At 34.0% G+C, this 23,608-nt stretch overlaps 1 protein-coding gene across 6 annotated transcripts in view; it reads right to left on the reverse strand.

Moving 5' to 3' along the window:
* Immp2l (inner mitochondrial membrane peptidase subunit 2) overlaps window positions 1-23,608 on the reverse strand; it is a 930,480-nt gene that overhangs the window by 831,618 nt on the left and 75,254 nt on the right. For 5 of the 6 annotated variants that reach the window (XM_074065039.1, XM_074065037.1, XM_074065035.1 and 2 more), the window contains exon 4: window positions 10,793-10,896. In XM_074065039.1, coding sequence (XP_073921140.1) covers window positions 10,793-10,896 — 104 coding nt within the window. Of the gene's footprint in view, window positions 1-10,792; window positions 10,897-13,643; window positions 13,718-23,608 lie in introns of all 6 variants that reach the window. The other variant, XM_074065041.1, reaches the window with a different exon arrangement.

A 23,608-nucleotide genomic window follows, 5' to 3' on the forward strand; every position in this document is an offset into this window, starting at 1 on the left:
GCCTGTCAGAATTAACCTATGGCAAAGCTGCTAGCATGTTGAAAAGAAGATTTTCGCATTGCTTTTAAGCATTAATGTACACTGCAGAACTGAATTTGATACAATACCTAACAAAAGACAAGCCAACCTAATTATAAGAATATTAGTGACAAAAGAAACCCCACAATTATGAAGGATATTTCTGCATATATCAGATGACCTTTTCCTTAACATAGTATCATAGAAGCTAAACCCAAATACTTATTCATGCCATCTATAAATTCGGAATTGTCTCTGAATTTAATTATGTTGGTTACTGTTCTATCTGGTCATTAGCACAGAGGTCATACAAAATTAGATCTTACATTGATTCTGGAAACAGTTACCAAAATCTTCCCACAATTCAAGGTTCACAGGGTCATAAGAATCATACCTCCTTAATAACTAAAAACATCATTTTCCCCATTTTTAGAGCAAAAGTGAATATTCAAAGATAATTGCAGGAGGATAAGTTCATTATCCAATATTCCCCTAACACCCAAGGCAGTTTTCTGATTTTTTTTGGTATGATCTTGTTACTGCTTAATTATCCATACTACTTTTCTTTCTTTTTGTTAAACTGAAATTCACCCAAGCAGTTTAACCTTTCATTTAGAATCATTAAATACACCCCCTCCTTCATGATAATTGGCCTCTTTCTTTATTAACTGATTCTTCCTTTTGATTTATAACAAATCTTTTTTGCCAAATTTGGATACATTCTGTTATATAATCTTTACCTTCTTTCAACTCAATTAACACACTGTCACTATTACCAAAGCTTTCCTATTATTTCTTCAAGTTCTTATTGCTCTTCAAAGATCCTCTAATAGAATAATGAATTTTTAATAAACCAAGAACATTTTAATGATTCTTATTTAATAATATGGTGAAATTTATGTGAGAGTTACTAGTCACACTGAAATGTCTCCTACTGTATTGCCATGATACTCTATGGTAGCTTTTCAACAATCCAAGTATACAACTCTTTTCAACATAATTTATAACCTCTAAAAGCACAGAAAGTCATATAATTATCATATCCATAGCCAAATCAAACTGAGCCAGCTTCTCTGTCAGCAATTTCAACATCCATACAGTTTTTAATAAAGTGAAACCTACAGTTGTGCCGTCAGTAAATATTAATGTGACCTCTGAGTGTGAGTAAACCTGTCACTAGATTATGCGAAAAAGTAACCTTCCATAATACGGGTCATTAAGAATTCTCATGAATGCAAATAATGTTTTTTTGAAGAAGATATTCTTGTTCTCTTCTTAGAACCATTCTCCTAAGCTCCAAAGCACTGATAAGATTCAGTGGTTGTCACTTCAAGGCCCTTCGCTTTCTATCAGTCAAAGACATTTTCCAGCAACTATCATTTCCACTCACCAAACACAGTGCTTTTTTTCTAAAAGAAAAAGGGAAATGGGAGAATAACCTCTGCCCTTGGATCAGAGAAACTTATATATAAATTTAGTTTTGAGATCCCTTCCACATTTTAGACCTAAACTAAGAAACAGAATATGGAGTCAGGCAGAATGTTTTTTGCTGGGAAATGCAGCTTAAGTTGATTAGAAAGATAAAGATAACCAGGAAAAAGATTAACCATCAAGAATCAAAAAAAAATATTCCCAGAATAAATTAGAAAGAATGAAGAAGTGTAAAATTTCTGTAACTTATTTTAAATAATTTTAAACACATAGGAAAGGATTTTGCATTCATCCTTCTGTAAAACATCTACCTACCTATTTCTACACTTTTAACTTTCAATATTTTCAACCAGAGACATAATCTTGATGAGCAAGATTATTTTAACCATAAAGCCCTGGTATTCAAAGTCTCCTTTTCTGTTCTAGAATGTGTTTAATACGCCAACGTGGCTCATCTTTAAAAATATTCCAATCAATTTGGACTCTAACTTCAAAAACATGCAACACTCTTGGTAATGTCCAGCTTCCAACAACTCCATCTTCATTTTTAATTTTTTTTAAAAAAGAGACGTTACAGATCAAAATCCAACAAAAAATTACATTTCCCCTAAAAAATATAGGTATTATATATTCATTTCTAGGAATGGCTCTGATTCATCCAGTCAATGTCAACCCCTATAGCCATGAGCAGTACCGGGTCCCGGGCATAGGACTGCTATAATCACATGTAGGCCTGGGCTCAGAAGGGCCCTATCCTTGGACTTAATGCTCTGAAATCGTCATCTTGAAATTCATAACACTTTGAATTTGCTCTGCAAATAAAGTTCAGTATGATAATTGACAATGTACTGGTGGCTTGTATAAAAAAGAATGCATCTCTCTTTCATGTTAAAGAATATTTCCAATAGGTACAAAAAATTCTAGTTTGAGAGATTTTTTTCTTATTTTACCACTTTAAACATGTCATTCTCTGCTGTCTTCCATCTGTGGAAATGTCAGCTACCTTTTTTCTTCTTTGAAGATAATGTCTCTTTTTTTTTGTTTTAAGGTTTTTCTCCTACTGTGGTTTTCAGTGGTTTGACTAACATGTGCCCTAAAATGAGGTCTTAATCATATATATCCCAATAGGGTTTTTGGTGCTTCTTTACTCTGTGGGTTGATGTCTTTCTTTGGTTTAGGGAGATTCTTGATCTTTATCTACTTAAATACTGCTTCTTCCTCATTCCATCTAGGAAGTCAGCCTTTTTTCACAATTACACTATTCGTTATTCTTTTATCCCCTCATATTCTGCTCTATATAATTTCTAACTGAACTATTACCCAGTTCACTAATTCTCTTCCCATCTGTGTCTAATTTGCTATTAAATTCTTCTTCTAAGTACTTGCAGTTATAGAAGTTTTCATTTCCAGAAATTCTTTGAATTATTTTTATAGATTCTAATTCTCTGATGAAATTATCCATGTTTACATCAATTTTTTAATATATTAATTATTTTATAGCCCAAATCTTATCATTCCATTATCTGGATCACTATGCAGTTACGTCTATCATTTATTGTTTTATTTTGTTTTTTCTTGATCCTGACTTCTGATGTATATGGTATAATTTTTTATTAAATATCAGGTGTTGTGCACAAAATTTTTTTACAGAAACTCTTCACAATAGCTCTTCTTTAACAGACAGTTAAAGTAAAGGCACATCACTTTAAAATCAAGATTGAGCTCATTAGAGGCTGCATTTCAATTTTTCTAAGTTCCCTAACTCCTAAGATATAGCCCTTCAGGTGTTCCAGTTAAAAACCTGGAATGTTTTATCAGGGTCTCTTTTCCTCCCTAAATTCTAGTTTCTGACTCCCCAACTCTGTGAAACTGACAAAAACTGTGCTCAGCATCTCACCATCTTGCTACCACTACCTGGCTTCTTAGCCTAATGTCTGTGCTGTTTACAGACTGACAGAACCAAGGTACAAAGTAGGGCCCATCTCAATGTGTTTCCCTCCACTCTGAGATCTTTATCCCTTGGTAGTGCTGAAATGACTTTAGGGTTTTGGGGGTTTTTTTGGTTGTTTTTTTTGGTTGGTTTGTTTGTGGTACTGAGGTCTGAACTCAGGGATACACCTTGAGCCACTCCACCAGCCTTTTTCGTGATGAGTTTTTTCCAAGATAGGGTCTCACAAACAATCTTGCATGGGCTGGCTTCAAACTGTGATTCTCCTTATTTCTGCCTCCAAAGTATGTAGGATTACAGGCATCAGCCACTGGCAACTGGCTTTAAATAATTTTTTTAATGCAGTTTCTCATTTTTCTCAGCATGGGCCTTAATTTCAAATAAACTAGAGCTGGAAGTACAAATCAGCTCTTAATTGATCTTAGTGGCCTATTTACAGCTCTGTACTCTATTGGTTCCAAAGTATTTAAGATAAGTTGGATAGGATACTTTAACTTGTGTCATATTTTCTGCTTGAAACCAAAGGTACTTGCTGCTCTAAAATCTTAATTTTCTGTTGGAATTGTTGTTTAAACTCATATTCAAAATGTTACTCCTCAGTGGCTCAGTCTGACTCCTTACATATAACAGATAATATGTATTTGCAGCTCCTTCATAAATGCTTTCTTGTACTTGGTTTTTTGCTGTTGTTGTTGTTAGCACAAGTAAACATAGCATCCAATATTTCATAGACTGTTGCCTGTACTTTATTAATTGACAATTTCTAGGTAGTTCTCACAGGCTATAAGAATTATAAAATGGGATAAGCAGAAGCTACAGGTATCTCCTACAGTTGTATTATGATAAAAATCTCAGTAATTCAAAATTGAAATTTATGATCGCTGAAACATTTTTAAGATATAATTTGTCTCTGAACTAAGAAAATGTTTTATTGTATAATTAAATGTATAAACATTGTGTAGGCAGTTTATCCTACTCAAGGAAACAAATTGCTATTAAGGTCTACCCTAAGGATTTTTTGTATGCCTATGAATAACATTTTAAAAATCAAATAACAGCAACAATATTTATACTACCTCACTTTTAAGTGTCATTTGTAAATACACCCAGTAATGAATATCAATTACTATGGGTAACTGAAAAATCCCAAAAACTACATCTCTCTTTAAAATTAAAAGCAACAGATGATTTCGCTTGTCAACATTTTATTGTTACCTTAAAAAACATTGAAGCCTAGACACTTCATCCCACCTACAAAAGTCTTTCTTCAAAGTCACAGTCTTTTTGTCTACTCCTAAAATGTACAATATTACCTACAAGCTCAGAAAAAATACTTGGCTATAGATAAAAAATTCAGATTGAGTATAGCTAGAATAGATAAATATACACAATTATATTTTCTCAACTCAACTGACAACTGACTTTTAGTACAATTATAGGTCATTATTCAGTATTATCACTGCTCTGGGCATCTGTTCCAAAACATGAATTTCCTTTTTTTAGCAGGCTCCAATTAATTTCCCTTGGTAGGTCAAGGGACCTTTAAAGATTTACAAGTACTCAAGACACAAAAGAACTAGAACCTTTCTTTCTTTCTTTTCTCCCCAAAAGGCTCTATTTTATTTTATCTATTTCCCTGGCTCAAATCTCCATACTGCTAGAGATGTAGTCATCACCTTGGCCATCTGTCAGAAAGTGGCAATGAGGTTAGCATATCACATACCAACTGTTGAAATTGTACTGTATATTCATAATAAAGTACTATTGCTATTAATAAAGAGACTATTTTAGAAACTACTATATTAGGAATTTGACTAGGAGATATGTAGACATACCAGGGCCTATATGACTTCTTTGCCAAGAATGGATAAGTTGCTTGGCCCCACCAACATACCACATACGTAGAGATGTTACAGTATGATGGTTAAGAACACAACTTTGTTTTGTCTTTTTTTTTCTTTTTTTATTATATTCATATGTGCATACAATGTTTGGGTCATTTCTTCCCCCTTCCCCCCACCCTCCCTTATCCCCCCCTAACCCTTCGCTACCAGGCACAAACTATTTTGCCCTTATCTCTAATTTTGTTGAAGAGAGAATATAAGCAAAAATAGGAAGGACCAAGGGTTTTTGCTAGTTGAGATAAGGATAGCTATTCAGGGAGTTGACTCACATTGCTTTCCTGTACATGTGTGTTACCTTCTAAGTTAATTCTTCTTGAACTAACCTTTTCTCTAGTTCTTGGTCCCCTTCTCCTATTGGCCTCAGTTGCTTTAAAGTATCTGCTTTAGTTTCTCTGCATTGAGGGCAACAGATGCTATCTAGTTTTTTGGGTGTTTTACCTATCCTTATACCTTCCTTGTGTGTTCTCACTTTATCATGTGATCATATAAGGCACTTCAAACCTGTGCTTTTCTATTTATTTACCTTGTTGTTAAGCAAATTACAGAACCTCTCTATGCCTCAGTGTTCTCATCTATAAAATGAAGATAACAACAGTACCCATTTTGGAGTTATTTTAAAATAAGGGTTTAAGAAAATGATTATAGAATGAACATAGAAATCTTAGACCAGTGACTGAAAAATAGTAAGCAGTCAATAAATACTAAAAATTGTGCTCTCTCTCTTGTAGACTGCAATGTCTTTTCCCCTTTGTCATTGGACCTGGTCATCCCAATACTCACAAAACCCATTGAGTGTTTTTCCTACATTCAGGAGTCTGCCTTGTGACGTAGTATCCCAGACTTTGAAATGTCATGTTAATTCACCTTAGAGACACTCCAAGAAAACAGCAGTATGTAATGGGAAAAGGTTTAAATATAGCACTGTATAACAGAAATACAATGAATGTCATATGTAATTTTAAATTTTCACAAGCCATATTTAAAATAGAAAAACAAATAGGTGAAACTTATCTAACTGAAAATATCCAAAATATTATCATTTTAAGAAGTGACAATAGTCATATAAAGCACTCAGCAAGCACATGTGTCTATTATATCACACAGTACTTTTAAGGGTCAAAAGCTAGACATATATTCTAGCTTTGCTGTTTACTTACCATTCACTTGCTCTGAGTTTTATTTTTAAATAATATCTCTAGATATTGTAATGAGAATTAAATAAAAATGGCACACTTAGGAAAACTTAGTACCATGTCTATATATGTACACATATATAGGCATGGGAATGTTCATTAAATAAGAATCCCCTCACCCTAATCTTCTACTTCCAAACTTTATAAAAGTTCAATGTGTGTAATCTGTGATCTAGCCCTTCTGCCTTCCCTTCTACCTCTGCTATACATTTCAGCCTTTCTCCCCTCCTTGCTTCCTAGCAGCTATAATTTAACTTAGTGGACTTATTTCTACAAGCCATGGACATTTTTAATCATGATCCAAGCATGTAATGCCAAGAAACTACAAAGACCTGTGTCTGAAAAATGACCCTACAATCTCCTCCTTTGTCTATCCACCTCCACTAGCCATGTTGCCATCAGCCTAAGTGTTCATATCACTCAGCTGATACCACAGTTGTAATTACCTCAGCAACTGCCTCTCCAATAAACACAGATGGCCTCAAAATTCTTAAGGATTGAGCATCATTCTTGAAAATAACTGTTCTTCATAAGTGTTGGGGTCATAAATGACATAAAAAACAAAATTAAATGTAAGATGCTGAGTATGACTTTGGTACAGGAAAGGACATCAGTCAAAAAATGGTGAATGATTAAGGTGAACAGATAATATTGAAGTGATGTCACTTCCTTGGTTTCAATAATTGTACTATAGCTGTGTATAATGCTGATACCACTAGGAGAGGTAGATGGGAGCTATACTAGTTTTGCAACTTTTCTTTAGATCTACTACTATTTCAAAATAAAAAGTTAAAAGATTTTAAATGTGATTATTTGGAAATTTATAATGAAAGAGCCTCCATTCCAATGGACTTGTTAAGTGATATTTTATTGTGAAATAATGGTACTTGTTAAGCCCATTGCAGTAATGCCATGACACAGGTTAATAAAAAGTCAATTCCAGGGTATAGAAAATCCATCTTAATCACTACTATTAGCTTACAAATCCACTAAGAAATTATGATGCCACCTACATATATTCAGTAGTATTGAGGACTTTGTGATAGAAATGATACTATGTTCCTATGATGTAATTAAATAAATACACCTCCTGAATTAATATTACTGAATAACATGCTTAAACAATAACTACAGTGGAACCAACTCTTCTCAGAAAAAAAGAGACAGGAAAAGATAAAGAGATATAAGGAAGCTTATTTCAATACATGCCTGCCTCCCTTCCCTGAGAGCTTCCATGCTTTAGGAAACAGCATTGCTCAAGAAGCTCTGAACAATATCTCTTGCTACAATATGTGTTTCTGTAACATGAATTAGCTCACAGACAACTGGTAAATGTAGAAAAGATTTCAGTATAAGACTGAAGTACATTTGCTCATATGGGATTTTTCCCCCATATTATTAATGCTTTTCCTCATAAGTAACAGCAACTGAAGCCAAGTACACTACTGGCAACAAGCCAGGAAGGAATCAGTATTATATATTCAGACCTTTTCTTAGAAATGGTTACTGCAAGATTTACCCACACATTAAAAATAAATTAAAAAAAGGCCAGGTGTGGTGACATCACACCTGTAATCCCAACATTTGGGAGGCTAAGGTAGGAGGATCAAGAGTTCAAGGCCAGTCAAGGCTACATAGTGAGCTCCAGGTTAGGCTAGGATACTGTCTCAATTAACTAATTCATTAATTAATTAACCAAGTAAAACAAAGTAACACAAAACAATGATCACAGCACACACTTCTAGTTTCAGTATATTTTGTACAAAGCTGACAACTTTTTCTCCACTTGGAACTTCTGGTAATAATATCCTCTGCCTTTGTATCCCTAGATTATCTCAACCCTTCCTTATATCACATATCATCAGGCTCCTTTCACCTTTTTTGTCTTGGTACACTCTCACATTTATTGTACTTTATTTATTAGACATTTCATGTCTGTTAAACTGTGTATTTTTACTAGGATTGTTATTATTTTCATTAGTATTCTAGATACAAAGTTACATAAACCCTACTAATCATGAAAGAATTTGCACGCTGAAATACATATTTAACATGCAAAAGTGTTATATTTTCATGCATTCTTAATGCATGAAACACTGTTCTAGAACTTTTTAAAATATAAATCTATCATACTGCACTATTTCCAAAAACTACTTATCTATCATGAAACTTGTTATTAACATCAATGTCTAAACAATTAGAATGTGACTAGATACATTTTATATTATCTTTAAATTCAACATTTGGACATGCATTTCTATATTCATTACATGTTTCTTAAGTATATAGGATGTTCCAATATAGTAATGAAAATTATCAGCTATGTTAAAACCAGACTGATCCTTTTATAAGAAAAGCAAATATTAGATGTTATTTGACAAGGATTAAAAGCATATATGAATATTTACCAAACTAACATCAATTTTTTAAAATGCAGCAATCTATAAATTGTGTAAAAATATAAGGAAAGATGTCTATAAAGCTTTTTGCTCATAAAAAATAAAATTTAAAAAACATTTTAAGTACAAAATAACTTTTATAGCATTAACTCAGGTTAAGAATTTAATATCAGAGTTTTGTTTCTTTAACAAAGAAAGCAACAATTAATGACGATTTATTGTTAAATAATATAATGCCAACACTAAGCATTCTTTTATGTAAATGATTCCTGCTAGCAACAAAACATTATGAAAGAAAATATATGCTATTTGTACATGGCAAAGATCTAACACTTAACTGACTCATTAAAAACACAATTCATCTGGAGAAACTATAATTTATTATAACAATCCCAATTTGAATATAAATGTCTTAAATTAATTTATATAATAAGTATAATTTACTTCAATATTTACCCAAAAGGATAGTAATTTCAACATACTCTATGATATACTAAGATATTTTTATGCACCCATGCAACCCTGATTTTCAAGAAGTCTTTTTTTACTTTTCAATTACCTATCAGATTCACTTGCTTAAAGATAGTCAGCATGTTTCTCATGGAAAAAAAAAAATACCACACAATTGTGTGCTTGTAGCGTGACCTCTTTTACTTGAGTGGGTATCCATTCCATCACCAACTAAGTGAGGACGTAACCTTGTCAAACCAAAGGCAAAAGAATAATGAGCATATGACAAGCTTACCCAGCATCAAAAAGGTTTTTAAGGGGTTTGCAAAAATAGTGCTCTGAATGACAAAGTAAAAGTGCACTCCAAAGAGTAGGTTAATATTAAAGAAAGCACTCAGAACCTGAGAATCATTTAATCCCCATCCCTGGATGTCTGCCATGTAAAATTCCACTCAAATTTATATATTTCATTAGGTACTAACCAAATTTGGTTAATATATTCTCAAATGAACTCTGGTAGAACAGTTTTGAAGGAGACACACTTACAGAATATCTATTTCCTCAAAGCATTTGCCAAAGATAAGGATGAACAAGTACACTGGTTTGCTTCTATCAATTATAAATTATTATCCAACAAGAAAAAAAATCATTCCAATTCAAGAATAAGAAATACAAATTGTCAAAGTCTTCACTCAATAGTAGGTTTTACTATCACTGAAACAAACAACAGTAGCATGGGTACATTAGTTGCTACCCTAGTACACTAGCTAGCAGAACATTTTTATAAAGAAATTAAGCAAATTCTGTTGTGTGAATTTACTTCGAAGACAAACAAACAAAACTATTCAAGCATGTACTAAGACTGTATATTATACCATTGTGTCAATTATGCACTCTTTGACATTCCTTTTCTACAACTAAGACTGGAATGAAAAATTTTTCCTGACCAGCCCATAATATTTTAACAGAGAAACAGTGCCACCTTTTGGTCTCAAACAAAAGCCTCCAGTACTAGGCTTCCAAACTACCTTTTTCAGTTAAACTTCCTTATAAATGTCATGGAATTTCATATCATAATTACCATTTTCTAAAAATATTTTCAGCCTCAAAAACTAAGACATTGAAGTAAAAAACAGAAGTTGCTTGATAAGTAAAATCTCAAATTATTACAAAGTAATACCAAATGCATGTATTCTGGATCATCTACAATTTCTAATCAACATATCATTAAAAAAATTTTACAAAATCCAATTATGTCAATCAACTGATGTACCTTAAATATAAAAGAAATCCTTTTTTATAGCATTGTGACATTTAAAGATTGATTTTCACATTATATTTAAGATATACTCATTAATTTAATAATTGTCCATGTAGTTTTAACAGTGGATTATCAGTTAAGCCAGCATAAGCACAAATACAAATTAAGTAAATTTCTGAATTACTTACACCAACGACACAATGTCACCACGTTGTACTTCAAAATTCCTCACTTTCCAGTGGTTCAAAAGCACCACATCTGATGAACGGCTTCCCCCAGGATTCAAAGAAGGCTAGAAAGTAAGAGAGGAGAGAGAGCTATTGTTGTGTTTTTCAAACTTCATGCTCCCTTGAACTTCATAGATTGAGTGGATTGCAGTGAAACCTTTCTTATGTAGTATCTTTCAATAAATTGCTGCTCTAAAGTAACTGCAAATGATGAGTTTTCAAAAGGGCTCACTGGGATTTTTCACAGATGAACCAGAAAAAAAAAATTACTTACTTGAAGGAAAATATGCTATATATTTAAATCTTTGTTAAACTCCAGTAAAGAGGTCTGGAAAGCTTTATGAAGGATTAAAAAACATGAGAAGGGAGTGACTTAATTCTCCCAACAAAATATTCAGATGGAATATAATTCGACACAGGTACACATTATCGTTCCATCTGGGGAAAAGAGAAAATAATCTCATACTAACCAATAAAAACACCCATATAAATAAAATTAAAAAGGTAATGGGGTAATCATTAAAAATGGAGGGATTTCCCACCTTTCCTCCTGTCATTTCCTGAGAGCATGTAACAAGAGTCCTAGTCTCAGTTAAAGTGTTAGTAAGTGGGCTTCATTTTAGGATTCACATAAGTCTAGCTGCGCCAGAGGATGGATTAAGCAAGAATTGAGAAACATTTTGTGTAAGAATTCCTCAAAAGTCAGAAACCACAAAAATTCAACTAACAAATCAAAAAGCCAACACATCTGCTATTCTGACAAGGGTACAAACAAAGCTAACCAATAACCAGTGTGAGACGTGAGGTAAGAATGGAGGGACAAAAGGATAAAAACAGCTACACTTTTTCAGCATGGGAAGCAGCAATTTCTGTGGTGATGGGAAGAATGCCCAACAACTGAGGCTGTCTACCTTCACTGAGAGGCAGCAAGAGGAGACACTACCAGAGCACAAGCAAGGAAAGTGAAGCAAGGAAGTGAAGGCCAGGCAACAGCAAGCCCCAGAAGCCCCTGAAAGCTGGAGTGACTCCTGGAATCACTGGTAGATTTTCTACACAACAGATAGGGTCAAAGACGAAGAAATTTTGTGTGGAGGGTATTATCAAGACCTTATTTTTGACTCCCCAGTTTTTGTATAGATAAAAAACATTGGTTATCCTTTCTGCAATCACAAACACGCCTAGAACTTCTATCAGCTTCTTTATATAATAATGACTAAATCTCTGTCTTAGTTTGGAATTCCCTACAGGTCATTTACCTTTATCATTTGACATAAAATCACAACATTCCATTAAAACTGAATTTGTCATCATGTCCCACCAAATAAGTTTTCTCCCTTATTTCTTAGGATCCCATTTACCACTTTCCCAGTCAAGCAGCTTAACATCTTACTTACCTCTTTACTTCCAACCAATCACCAAAGCTAATGGGTGTTTTTTCCTAATCATGTTTTTCACCTATGATACAACTTTTTTTCTTCTCTCCACCATCATCATATTTCAAGCACAATCACGTTACCATATATCTATATTAATCAGTCTCTTACCTCCAACTCTGAAATCACTCTCCTGCTTAAAATCTGTATTAGCTTTCCATCACCTTTACTCTAAAGACTGTCTTCAACATAAAACTCAAGGCATATGACCTTCAGGATCCTCTCAATCCCCACCTACATAGTTCCTACACTTAAACAGGTAGTGCCCATATACTCAGGCTATTTTTTCACACCTCTAAGATGTCATATTAGCAAATATTTCTGCCTGAAATGTTTTTCCCCCCTCTTTACCTTCGAACAATTTAGTTAGTCACACTTTAAAATAAAATTTAAATCCCATAAGGCAATCTCACAGGAATTCTTTCCTACAACTATTCCTAGGCACAGGTGACTGAAAATGCCATGTTCCCCATCAAACCTTGTAATTATTTCTATCATAGCATACTTAAATTATAATTACTCCTTTGTCTCTGATTCTATGAATCTATAAGCCATTTGGGGAATAGATTTTTTTTTCATGTCTGTGTTCCTGGGAACACTGAAGGCAATTAATAGATTTTACTAGAAAGAATGAAAAAATTAATTTGTAAAATTCCCAAAGACACACCAAATTAACATGCATAAAAATAAGATCTTATCCCACCCACTACAGCCCCTAAATACACTTTTCTTTTCTCCTCTTTGGTTAACAGTAATACCATTCACACTACTCCATACTAGAAAACTTAGATCTAGCTCCAATTTCTATCTCTCTCTTTGAGTCTCCCATCATCAGATTCCCCTTTGACCAGAACACCTTTTCCCCATCTGGAAAACTCTACTCATCTTTCAAAGCCAAGCTCAGGTAGTTATTCCTCTGTGGTGGCTTTAAAAAATTAAAAAGATGATAATAAACAAAATACACATAGTGCTCTACAAAAATCAGATCCTGGTGCTTCAAGGCTAGTGACAGAAAAATCCCCATAGAACCTAATCTTAAAACTTGGATCCATCTTTCCCTAATGAATCACTCATCTTCCCATCTTTTCTAAAGCTAATTGCTAGAAACAAAAGGAAAGGCAGTATAAATGGCAGACTTATTCAGGAGGAAAAAATTACAGAAGGCACATGTCTAATCTCAAACCATAAAATATTAGAATCATCAGTTATCACCTAGAAGACCTTGTTTGGTTTTATAAAGGGAAGCAATAGAGTGTTCTTTTACCTTTTCTCTCCTTGACAAAATTAAATTGGCTTTACCTCAGTCGGTACTCACACATCAGGTTAGGTAAACTTCAATGACAGTACTTATTAGGTATCTGCCTACAGATATGACTCACCAAAGTGTAAGCTTCCCAGGTTGTATCCATTTTTGTATGTTTAATCCCAGAAGAGTGGCTAGAAGATATTATTTCTATAATTGAAAGTTTAAAAGATTAAATGTTCTTAAAACAATAAATAAAATGGTTCCTATACAATATACATTATCTAAAAAATGTATACATCTCTTTCACTGAAAACATGTTCTGAAATGTAAGGTTTTTGTGTCTGTCAAGTTATATAATATAAACATTATGAATAAAGCTTATAGTGCTTTATTATTATCCACAATGAAATAGTGGTAATCACAAAAGCATAAGACGGCTATTGTTCTTGTATGAATAGAAGTAACACTTACAAATATGTATAGCGTCATAAAAAAAAAGCTTTCAGTTGGGAAACTGTTCCTATAGTTATAAAAACCAAAGGTCTTTGTACTTAAAACTTTTATTAAAAGGAAAAGAATAATTTACTTTCTGATTTTTCTCAAACCACTTTCAAGAATAAACTAATTCACTAACTTCTAAATGAAATTTTTAAGTGGGAAATTAAGAACATCTAAATTGAATGATGCTTTAGAAAATACAGTAAACCATGCTAATATTTAGAAATTGTACATCGTGGTTTTTCTTGTGGGAATGGCAGTATATGCTTCAAACAGAGCAAGACATCATTTCAAATCAAAGAAGTTATAAAAAGCAAATCTAAATTAAAAATCATAAACTTTGATAATATGATTTGACAAGTCTATATTTCCTTTGTGATGTTAATATTTTAAATTCTAGATTCCCGGAAACTATTTAAAAAATAATAAGCAACTTAAAGGAATAAAGTTTTAGAGAAGAAAAATCTCAGAGAATCTATGCATTTCCACCTGTATCTAAAAGTATGTGACGTGTGACTGTGATATTCCTGCCACCAGTTAAGATTTCTAGAAGTAAAGGCAAAAATTGTGATAATCATTGGAATTACTGACCAAGAGCAAAGGAAGCCCAACAGCTGCTTTATCTTTCCTTCAAAAACTTGCATTCTCATACTCCATCTATTCCTCTGCTTCTACCATAAACAACTGATGTTAAAAAAATCAAACTTGGAGGGGCGAGGGTGTAATCATTGGTAGAGCTAATGTTCAAAGCCCAGGTTCGATATCCAGCACTGCCAAAAACAATAACTTGAAAGTCTTTAAAAACGTTTTGCTCTAAAGACAGAAAACTGTTTTTCAAGTCCTGGCTCCAGTTCCTTACTAGCCATATTACCTTAAGTAAATTATTCAACTGTTCCAAGTCACATTTCTTCATCTATATAATGGGGATTGTAGGGTTGCTATGTCAGTTAAGATAATCCATGAAAGCCTCTTAACATAGTTCATGATAAAAAGTAGCACTCAACAGATATGATAGTGATGATGGTAACCATAAAATAAAGAATCGAGTATCACATTCTTTGCACAAGATTCAAGAAAAATTAAGCCTTTAGATATTACTCTGAACATTTCTAATTATAAATGCTGAACTTGAAGTATCCAGGAAGAAAGTTCTATCCCTCATTTCTAAATTATTGGTGAGTTGTTTGTTCACTTTTTTAAGCAGATAATATTAGCATGCTTTTAGGTTTTGGCTTCAATTGTTCTGCCTTGTAGGAATTAATCCAAAAAATTTTAACAGTCACAAATATTGTTATAAATACCTATAAAAATATTATACCCATTGTATTTTTCATTTTTAAAACACAAATTAAAACCTAACAGTCTTATCTTTGATTAATGAGATTATGAGCTTCCTTTCCCTTTTTCATACAGTGGTATTTCATACATCTTTTTATGATAAACAAGCATATCTTTGGGAACATTTTCAAGTAGCATTTAAAAAAGAGCTTATTATAGGATTTGATCTGATAAAAGCACTAAGTTCACTCTAAGAAAGACAGTACAAGTCAGGATAAAGCAACAGATGTTAATAAATTATGCTAAAGCTGGAAATAGCCTATATGGAATCTGCTTTTCAAATAAGTACAACACAAAAATTGGACTTTAGCCGGACACTTGTGCCTATAATCTTAGCTACTTGGAGATTGAGATGGGAAGCATCACAGTTCAAGTCCAGCCCAGGCAAATAATTCATGAGACCCATCTCCAAAATATGCAGAGCAAAATGGACTAGAGGTATAGGTCAAGTGGTAGAGCACCTGTTTTGTAAGCCAATCCTACAAAATAAAAGGGCTTTATCTCTGATCAAAGACTGTGTTGACTATATTTATTCCTCCTATGAACAAATATTATTGTCAAGATAACCTAAATCCTAAACTGTATACAAGTTCAAATCACATGATGGTTTTTAAGGAATTTATATTTTGGTTTAGGAAAATAAATTTCCCTAGGGAATTAAACAGAATCAGGATAAATTTCTTGTCTTGTAAGATCTAACTGAAGCTATCAATCAATAAATGACATTGTTTTTATTTTTTCTATATTTTTTTTACTTATTTTCTAATTAAAAAAATTTTTCACAGCCTATAATTTATTACTTATATAGTCTACCAATAAAGCTTGTTTTAACTTTTTTTTAATTTAAAATAGTTTTAAATGCTTTTAACCTTTTCAGAGTTATACAAAGCACTATCCAGTGGCTATATACAATTACAATGCTGAAATATCAAATTTTTTGTATTTTTTTCTTCTTGGTTTTTTGAGACAAGGTCTCGCTATGTAACCTAAGCTGGCCTTAACAGCACTATGTAGCCCAGGCTAGCCTCAAACTTTCCTCCTCCTGCCTCAGCTTCATGAGTGCTGGGATTACAGGCACACACCACCATGCATGATGAAATTTTATGCATTTAAGTGAGACTATCTTGACTGTGAAAGACAAACACCACATGTGATCTCTCATATATGGAATCAAACAAGAATGACAAGAGTGTAAAACAGGGATTGTTTGTGGGTGGGAACTGGTGGGGGAGCAAAAGGTAAAGGAGAGTTGAATGTGATTGAAGAACTTCATACACATGTATGAAAATAGAATAACGAAATCCATTAAAAAATCTTTTAAGGACCTGGCGTAGTGATTCAAGTAATATAAGGCATGTCTAGCTAGTGAGAGGCCCCGAGTCCAACCCCTAGTAATCCTCAGTACCACAAAAAAAAAAAGGTACAAAAATTGTTTTTATGAGGAGGGCATGGGTGATCCAAAAGAGTAACAGAGGGCATGAACTTGATTGTAGTACATTATATGCATGTATGGTAATGTCACAATGAAATTCCTTTGTATAATTAATATGCATTAATAATAAATAAATGATTCTGTCTCTAATAGCAGACATAAGGAACTCACAGTAGCCCTTCTTTTGAAGAATCATTTACTTTAGATAAATGGTTAGGGGCAAAATTATTAGTTAAAATATAACAGTGAAGAACTAAAATATTATTATTTGTTTAAATTTTTTAAGGCTGCAACACTGACTAATAATCATGAAGTCCAGTGAAAATAATTCTAAGGGCACTCTAGGGTAAAATGCTGGATTACAAGTTTCTACCATGTGACACGCTGAATGAGAAAAGCCAAAGTAACAAAATAGAGACTATATTCCCAGGAAAGAAAGAGAAGAAAAGTATCAGAAATCATGAGAAGTTATAGGATAGCTAAAAAGCACAGAGAGACTGAAAGGCAATGAAGAGAAAATTAAGGAACAGCCAGCAACTTTCCACTGTTAATTCCCTTGGGGAAGGAGAACCAGAAGTCACCACCACAAGGTAAGCCAGGCAGCCCTGGTGACAACAGACTAGAAGTCCTAGCCACAATTCTCTCAAGCCTTAAATTCAGGGTGGGGATTTGGTGTGACAGTGATTTTTCTCCTGGTTGGCAGGCCAGCATTGGAAAAGAAATCCATTTGGTTGCTTCCCATATCTTGGAGTTCTAAAGTCAGATACCACTTTGAAAAAGCCCCTACTGTTTGAGGTTGAACTATTCTGGAGACCTGAAAGTCTCCAGGAAGTATGGGGACACCCTGCCACAGTGTCTGGGTAAGAGCCAGCTATGAGAAACATTTGAAGAGAGGAGGAGGGTCAGACACAGGCCTGGTAAGAAGTTTAGGCAGAAGGAATCTGGGGCTGTGGAGAGCACAGTGGTCAGGGACCCTCCTCCCCGCCCCGCCCCCTCCGCACTCCCCTTTCCCCCTCCACTCTCTTTTCTCTCTCTCTCTCTCTCTCTCTCTCTCTCTCTCTCTCTCTGGCAATTAAGGAGCCACATTGCCTGAGATCACGATAGGTGCTGAGAGCTCTGAGCCCATGAACTTCTCTGCTGAGTGTGATTTACTACCATGCTGAGAATTCTGAGTCTAAGTCCAGGGGACTGGTGGATATTCCCAGTCTCTTCCTTCCCACAGACTGGTTTACTAATGAGCAAGATCTAAGAGCACTAAGACTAACAGGCATAGTGCTGAGATCCTTTAGTTTTCCCCTACAATGCAGAACTCAGTGTCCTGTTCGCCTTCCCCACTCTGTGATGCACTTGGATGACCCCCTAGGCTGAGATGGTTGCTACCGCTGAGTAAGCAGGAGGGAACCTGCCTGGCCCACAGGTGACAAAGCTCACTGATGCCAGCAGCATCTCCCAGTACACAAAGAGGGAAGCTTCTAAAGTCAATGTAGCCCTGACACTGACAATATACCTTTGACCAGCAGGCCCTCCATCCTGCACACAGCATCAACCAGAAAGGTGGGAAGAAAAAGAACTATAAGAGACTTCAGCTCTCAACAATAATGTGTGCCCAACCCCAAGACCTGGCAGATACCAATATTAGAGTCCCAGGAAAGAAGGAAAGAAACATCTCCAATTCTTTGTCTTTTTTTTTTTAAACTTTTTATACTTTATTTATAGTATTAGTTTTAATTTATGTTTTAATCTTTTTTGGTTTTATTTTAATTTCCCAAAGACATTTTATTATATATATTTATATTATATTTATTTTGTAATTAGATTTTTAATCTTTTATTCACTTCTCTTCCTCATTCTTTTCCTTTTGTTATCTTCTTTTATTTAACCTTGAATCTTCTTTCTTTTTCCTTTCTTTACCCTGTTCCTTTATTCCATTCTTTTATTATCATTACTTTTACCTCTGTTAATTTTTAACTTTATAGTTTATTCTACATTATTGCCACTTTCTTTTATATGGTTATTGGTGGCTTAGCAGTTGTTCTTAGTTGATTTTTATTGTGTTTCCATAACTGGGTTTTGGGGATTTGGGGTGTCATTGTTGTTATAGTGATTTGTTTTCCCTTCTCTGTGTGGTCCTGGGAATTGAGCCCTCAAGTGAAGGCTACTCACTTAGAAAAGCCCCATATAATCTGAAAAAGATACCCATCCCAACAGACATGCAAGCTGAAACACAGAAACACAATACATATGAAAAGCAAAGCAACATGACTCTCCCAAAACTTTCTAACTCTTCAATAACTGAATTCAAAGATATTGAAAAGGTTAAAATGTTGGACAAAAAATTCTAAAGTCTAACTTTAAAAATAATCAATGACCTCAAAAAGAACTTAAATAAATGAATAAAATAAAGAAGACAATTCAAGACTTGGATGAGAATTCAGCAATGTGGATAAGAAACTCAGCAAAGATAGAGACTCTGGGGAAAAAAAAATAGAAATCTAAGAAATGAAATATCCAAAATATAAATAACTCAAGGGAAGGCATCACCAATAGACTAGACTGAGCAGAAGAAAGAATACTAGGAATTGAAGACAAAGTCAAGGAATGGTTACATTCAGATAGCAATGAAGTAAAAACAAGTACATTATTCATGATCACAACATTCAAGGCCTCTAGGACACAATTAAGAGACCAAATTTATGAATCTATGATGTATAAGAAGGAATTGACATTTAGATTAAAAGCACTGAAATCCTTTTTAATGAAATTATTATAGAAAAATCTGGGGGGGGACAGGAAATGCACATCCAAGCATAGGATATATTAGGATCCCATATGAATATGACCAGAAAAGAGCCTCTCCAAGTTATATTATAGTTAAAATGTCAAGAGTACAGAACAAATAACACAGAAAGATGCAAGATGAAAGTGTCAAGTTACTTACAAAGGCAAACCTATCGGAATAACAGAAGAACTCTCAAAAGAAATCTTAAAAGTCAGGAGAGCATGGACTGATGTATTTCAAGCTCTGAAACAAACTATCAAACAAGATTACTATATCTGAAAAGTTACCCTTTAAAATTCAAAGAGAAATAAATACCTTCCATGATTAGCATAACATAAAGCAACCCCTGACCACTACACTAGAACTGCAGAAGAGAAATAAAGACCTGTGCAATCATGAGAGCTCAGGAAAGAATAAATTCACTAAGAAGAATAGATAAACAACTAAGAAGTAGGAAAGAATCAAACTATTTGCTGTCTGCAGAAAACTCTCCTCATTGACAAAGACACACAAAGCCTGAAAATTATACTCTAAAAAAACAGACTCCAAATAAAAACAGGTGTCAGCTGGGTGCCAGTGGCTCATACCTGTAGTCCTAGTTACTCAGGAGGCAGATATGAGGAAGATCACAGTTGGAGGACAGTCCAGGCAAACAGTTCAAGAGACCATATCTCAAAAATACCCAACACAGAAAAGGGCTGGCAGAATGGCTCAAGTGGTAGAGCACCTGCCTAGAAAGTATGAGACCCTGAGTTCAAACTCCAGGACTGCCAAATAAATTAATTAACTTATATCATATAAAACAGACTTCAAGAAAATCTTAGAGAAATAAAGAAGACCACTACATATTAATAATGGGGAAACTCGAGTGAAAAGATATAATAACTATAAATAAATATGCACCAAATGTTGGTACACCCAGCTTATTAAAACAAACACTATGGGACATAGTGGAAGGGACAGATTCAGATGCAATAAAAGTAAGTGACTTCAATACACTTTCTCATCACTAGATAGATCATCCAGAATAAGAATCCAAAAAAGAAACCTCAAAGTTAAATTGTACCACAGATTAAATGAATTTAACCAGCATCTACAGAATATTTCATCCAGTGGCTGCACAATACACATTATTCTCAGCAACCCATACAACCTTCTCCAAATAGATCACATTAATATTTAGCCCACTAAGCAAGTCTTAGCAAATACAAAAAAATTAAATAATCACTTGTTCTCATCATAGTAAAATAAAACTAGAAATTAATAGCAACAGAAACCATAAAAACACATCAAAATTGGAGAATTTTCTTTTGGCTGTTCAATGGGTCATTGAAGAAATCAGTGTGGGGAAATAGAGTTAAAAAATCAGAGAATCAAATGAAAATGAAATCACAGTATATCAGAACCTTTAGGATACAGCAAAAGCAGTTCTAAGAGGAACTTAGCTGTGTGTATAGCTATGTGTAACTTCATTAAAAAATCAGAGCAATTCCAAATAAATAACCTTATAATATATCTCAAAGTCTTAGAAAAACAACAGCAAACCAAACCCAAAATTAGTAGATGGGAAGAAATAAAGATAAGGGCAGAATATAATGAAATGGAGACAAAAGAGCAATATAAAGGATCAATAAAACAAAGAGATGGGTCTCTCAAAAGATAAACAAGATTGACAATTCTTAGCCAAACCAAGAGAAAGAGAGAGAAGACCCAAATTAATAAAATTAGAAGTGAACAGTGGGGCATTACAACAGATACCACTAAAATCCAGATGATCATAAGGAAATATTTTGAAAAGTTATATCCCAATATATTAGAAAATCTAGAAGACCTGGATAAATTTCTAGATACATATGACTACAAAAATTGAACCAAGAGGCTATAAATAACCTAAACAGATCAAAAACAAGCAATGAGGGCTGGAAGTATAACTCAAGTGGTAGAGCACCTACATAGCAAGGGCAAGGCCCTGAGTTCAAAACACTAGTACAATCCCACGTACACACATACAAACACAAAAAAAAAATGAGACTGAGACAATAACAACAACAACAAAAATCTCTCAAGAAAGAAAAGCCCAGGACCAGACAGATTCACTGTTAAATTCTACCAGTTATTTCAGGAAGAATTAAAACAAATACTCTTCCAACTATTACAAAAGAAAGAGAAGGAACACTTCCAAACTCACTTTACAAAGCCAGGATTACTCTGATACCAAAACCAGATAAGGATACAATACAAAAAAGAAAACTACAGATCAATTTCCTTGATGAACTTAGACACAAAATCCTCAATATAATATATGTAAATTGAATTCAAGAGCACATTAAAAAGATCATACACTATGATCAAGTTGGTTTCATTCCAGGGATGAGGATGGTTCAAACACACATGAATCAGTACATGTAATATAGCATATAAATAGAAATGGGGACAAATATCACATGATCATCTCACCAGACACAGAAAAAGTCTTTGGTAAATTAAACATCCTTCATGATAAAAGCCCTGAAGAAGCTAGGAACAGAGAAAGATCACAGGTTACAGGTCAGCATGGGATATACACACAGTAAAAGAGAAGCCTGGGCTACATATTGAGACACTATCTCAAAAAAAAAAAAAAAAAAAAAGAAACAAAATTAAATAATTAGATTAAATATTCTAATTTTAGTTAGGCAAAAACCTAACCAAGAAGGTGAAAAACCTGTATAATAAAAACTAAAACACTGAAGAAAAAATTGCAGAAAACAAAAATGGAAAGACCTCCCATGTTGATGGTCTGGCAGAATTAATACTGTGAAAATGGTCACATTACTAAAAGCAATCCACAAACTCAATGCAATTCCCATCAAAATTCCAATAATATTCTTCTCAGAAGAAGAAAAAAAATCCCAAAATTCATGCAGAAGCACAAAAGACCCCATATATCCAAAGCAATCCTGAGCAGCATGAGCAAGGATGGAGGTATCACAATATTTTGTTTCAAATTATATTAGAGAGTCACAGTAACAAAAACAGCATGGTACTGGCATGAAAACAAACATATAGATCAATAGAATAGAATAGAGAACCCATAAATAATAACCTATCAGTCACCTGATTCTCAAAAAAGATGCCAAAAACATATGTTGGAGAAAAGACAGCCTCTTAAACAAATGATGCCGGGGAAACTGGATATATACACACAAACAGAAGACTGAAACTAGATCCCTATCTCGGGTTCTATATAAAAATCGCTTCAAAAAAAATCGATTCAAAAGGCATCAAAAACCTTAATGTAAGACCTGCAGCTTTGAAATTACTATGGGCAAACACTTCAAGGTACAGGCATAGGCAACAATTTTCTAAACAACACTCCAATAGCTCAGGAAATAGCAGCAAGAACTGAAAATCGGAATTGCATCAAATTAAAAAGCTCCTGCACATCACAGAAAACAATTACCAGAATGAAGACACAGCCTACAGAATGGAGAAAAAAATCATTACCAGCTATTCCTCTGACAAGGGATTAATATTCAGAATATATGAAGAACTCAAAAATATACAAAAGAACAAATAATCCAATCAATAAATGGGAAAAAAAATGGATAGAATTCTCAAAAGTACAAACGGGCAATACATATACACACACACACAAATCCAACAAATCTAGCCATGAAGAAAGTTTTAAGTTAGAAGCATTTTCTCACATAAAGCATTCTGTGATCAGTACCCCTTAATACTTGACCATCTACCATGACCATCCATCTAACTCAAAAGTACACTCTAAATCTTTACTTTAGGGCTCTTAGCCCAGCAAAATGACAAAAATCTGGTCACACAATTCAGGAATTCCAAGATGGCGGCTAGAGGTAGGAAGCAGAAAGCGACCCTCCTATAGTGAAATCTTGGAGAGACGCTGGAGACACACTTTGCAGGCATAAACACTGAGAAAAGGCATAACTTTGACCCCTCCACATCTCCAGCTGGTGCAGAGAATCTCCACTTCACGTTAAACGGAGAAACGAGGAGGGCCCCCGGGGCCGCCAGTGGCCGGCGCCCACACGGCTTG

This window comes from Castor canadensis, chromosome 2 (genome assembly GCF_047511655.1).
Source record: "Castor canadensis chromosome 2, mCasCan1.hap1v2, whole genome shotgun sequence".
NCBI lineage: Eukaryota > Metazoa > Chordata > Mammalia > Rodentia > Castoridae > Castor > Castor canadensis.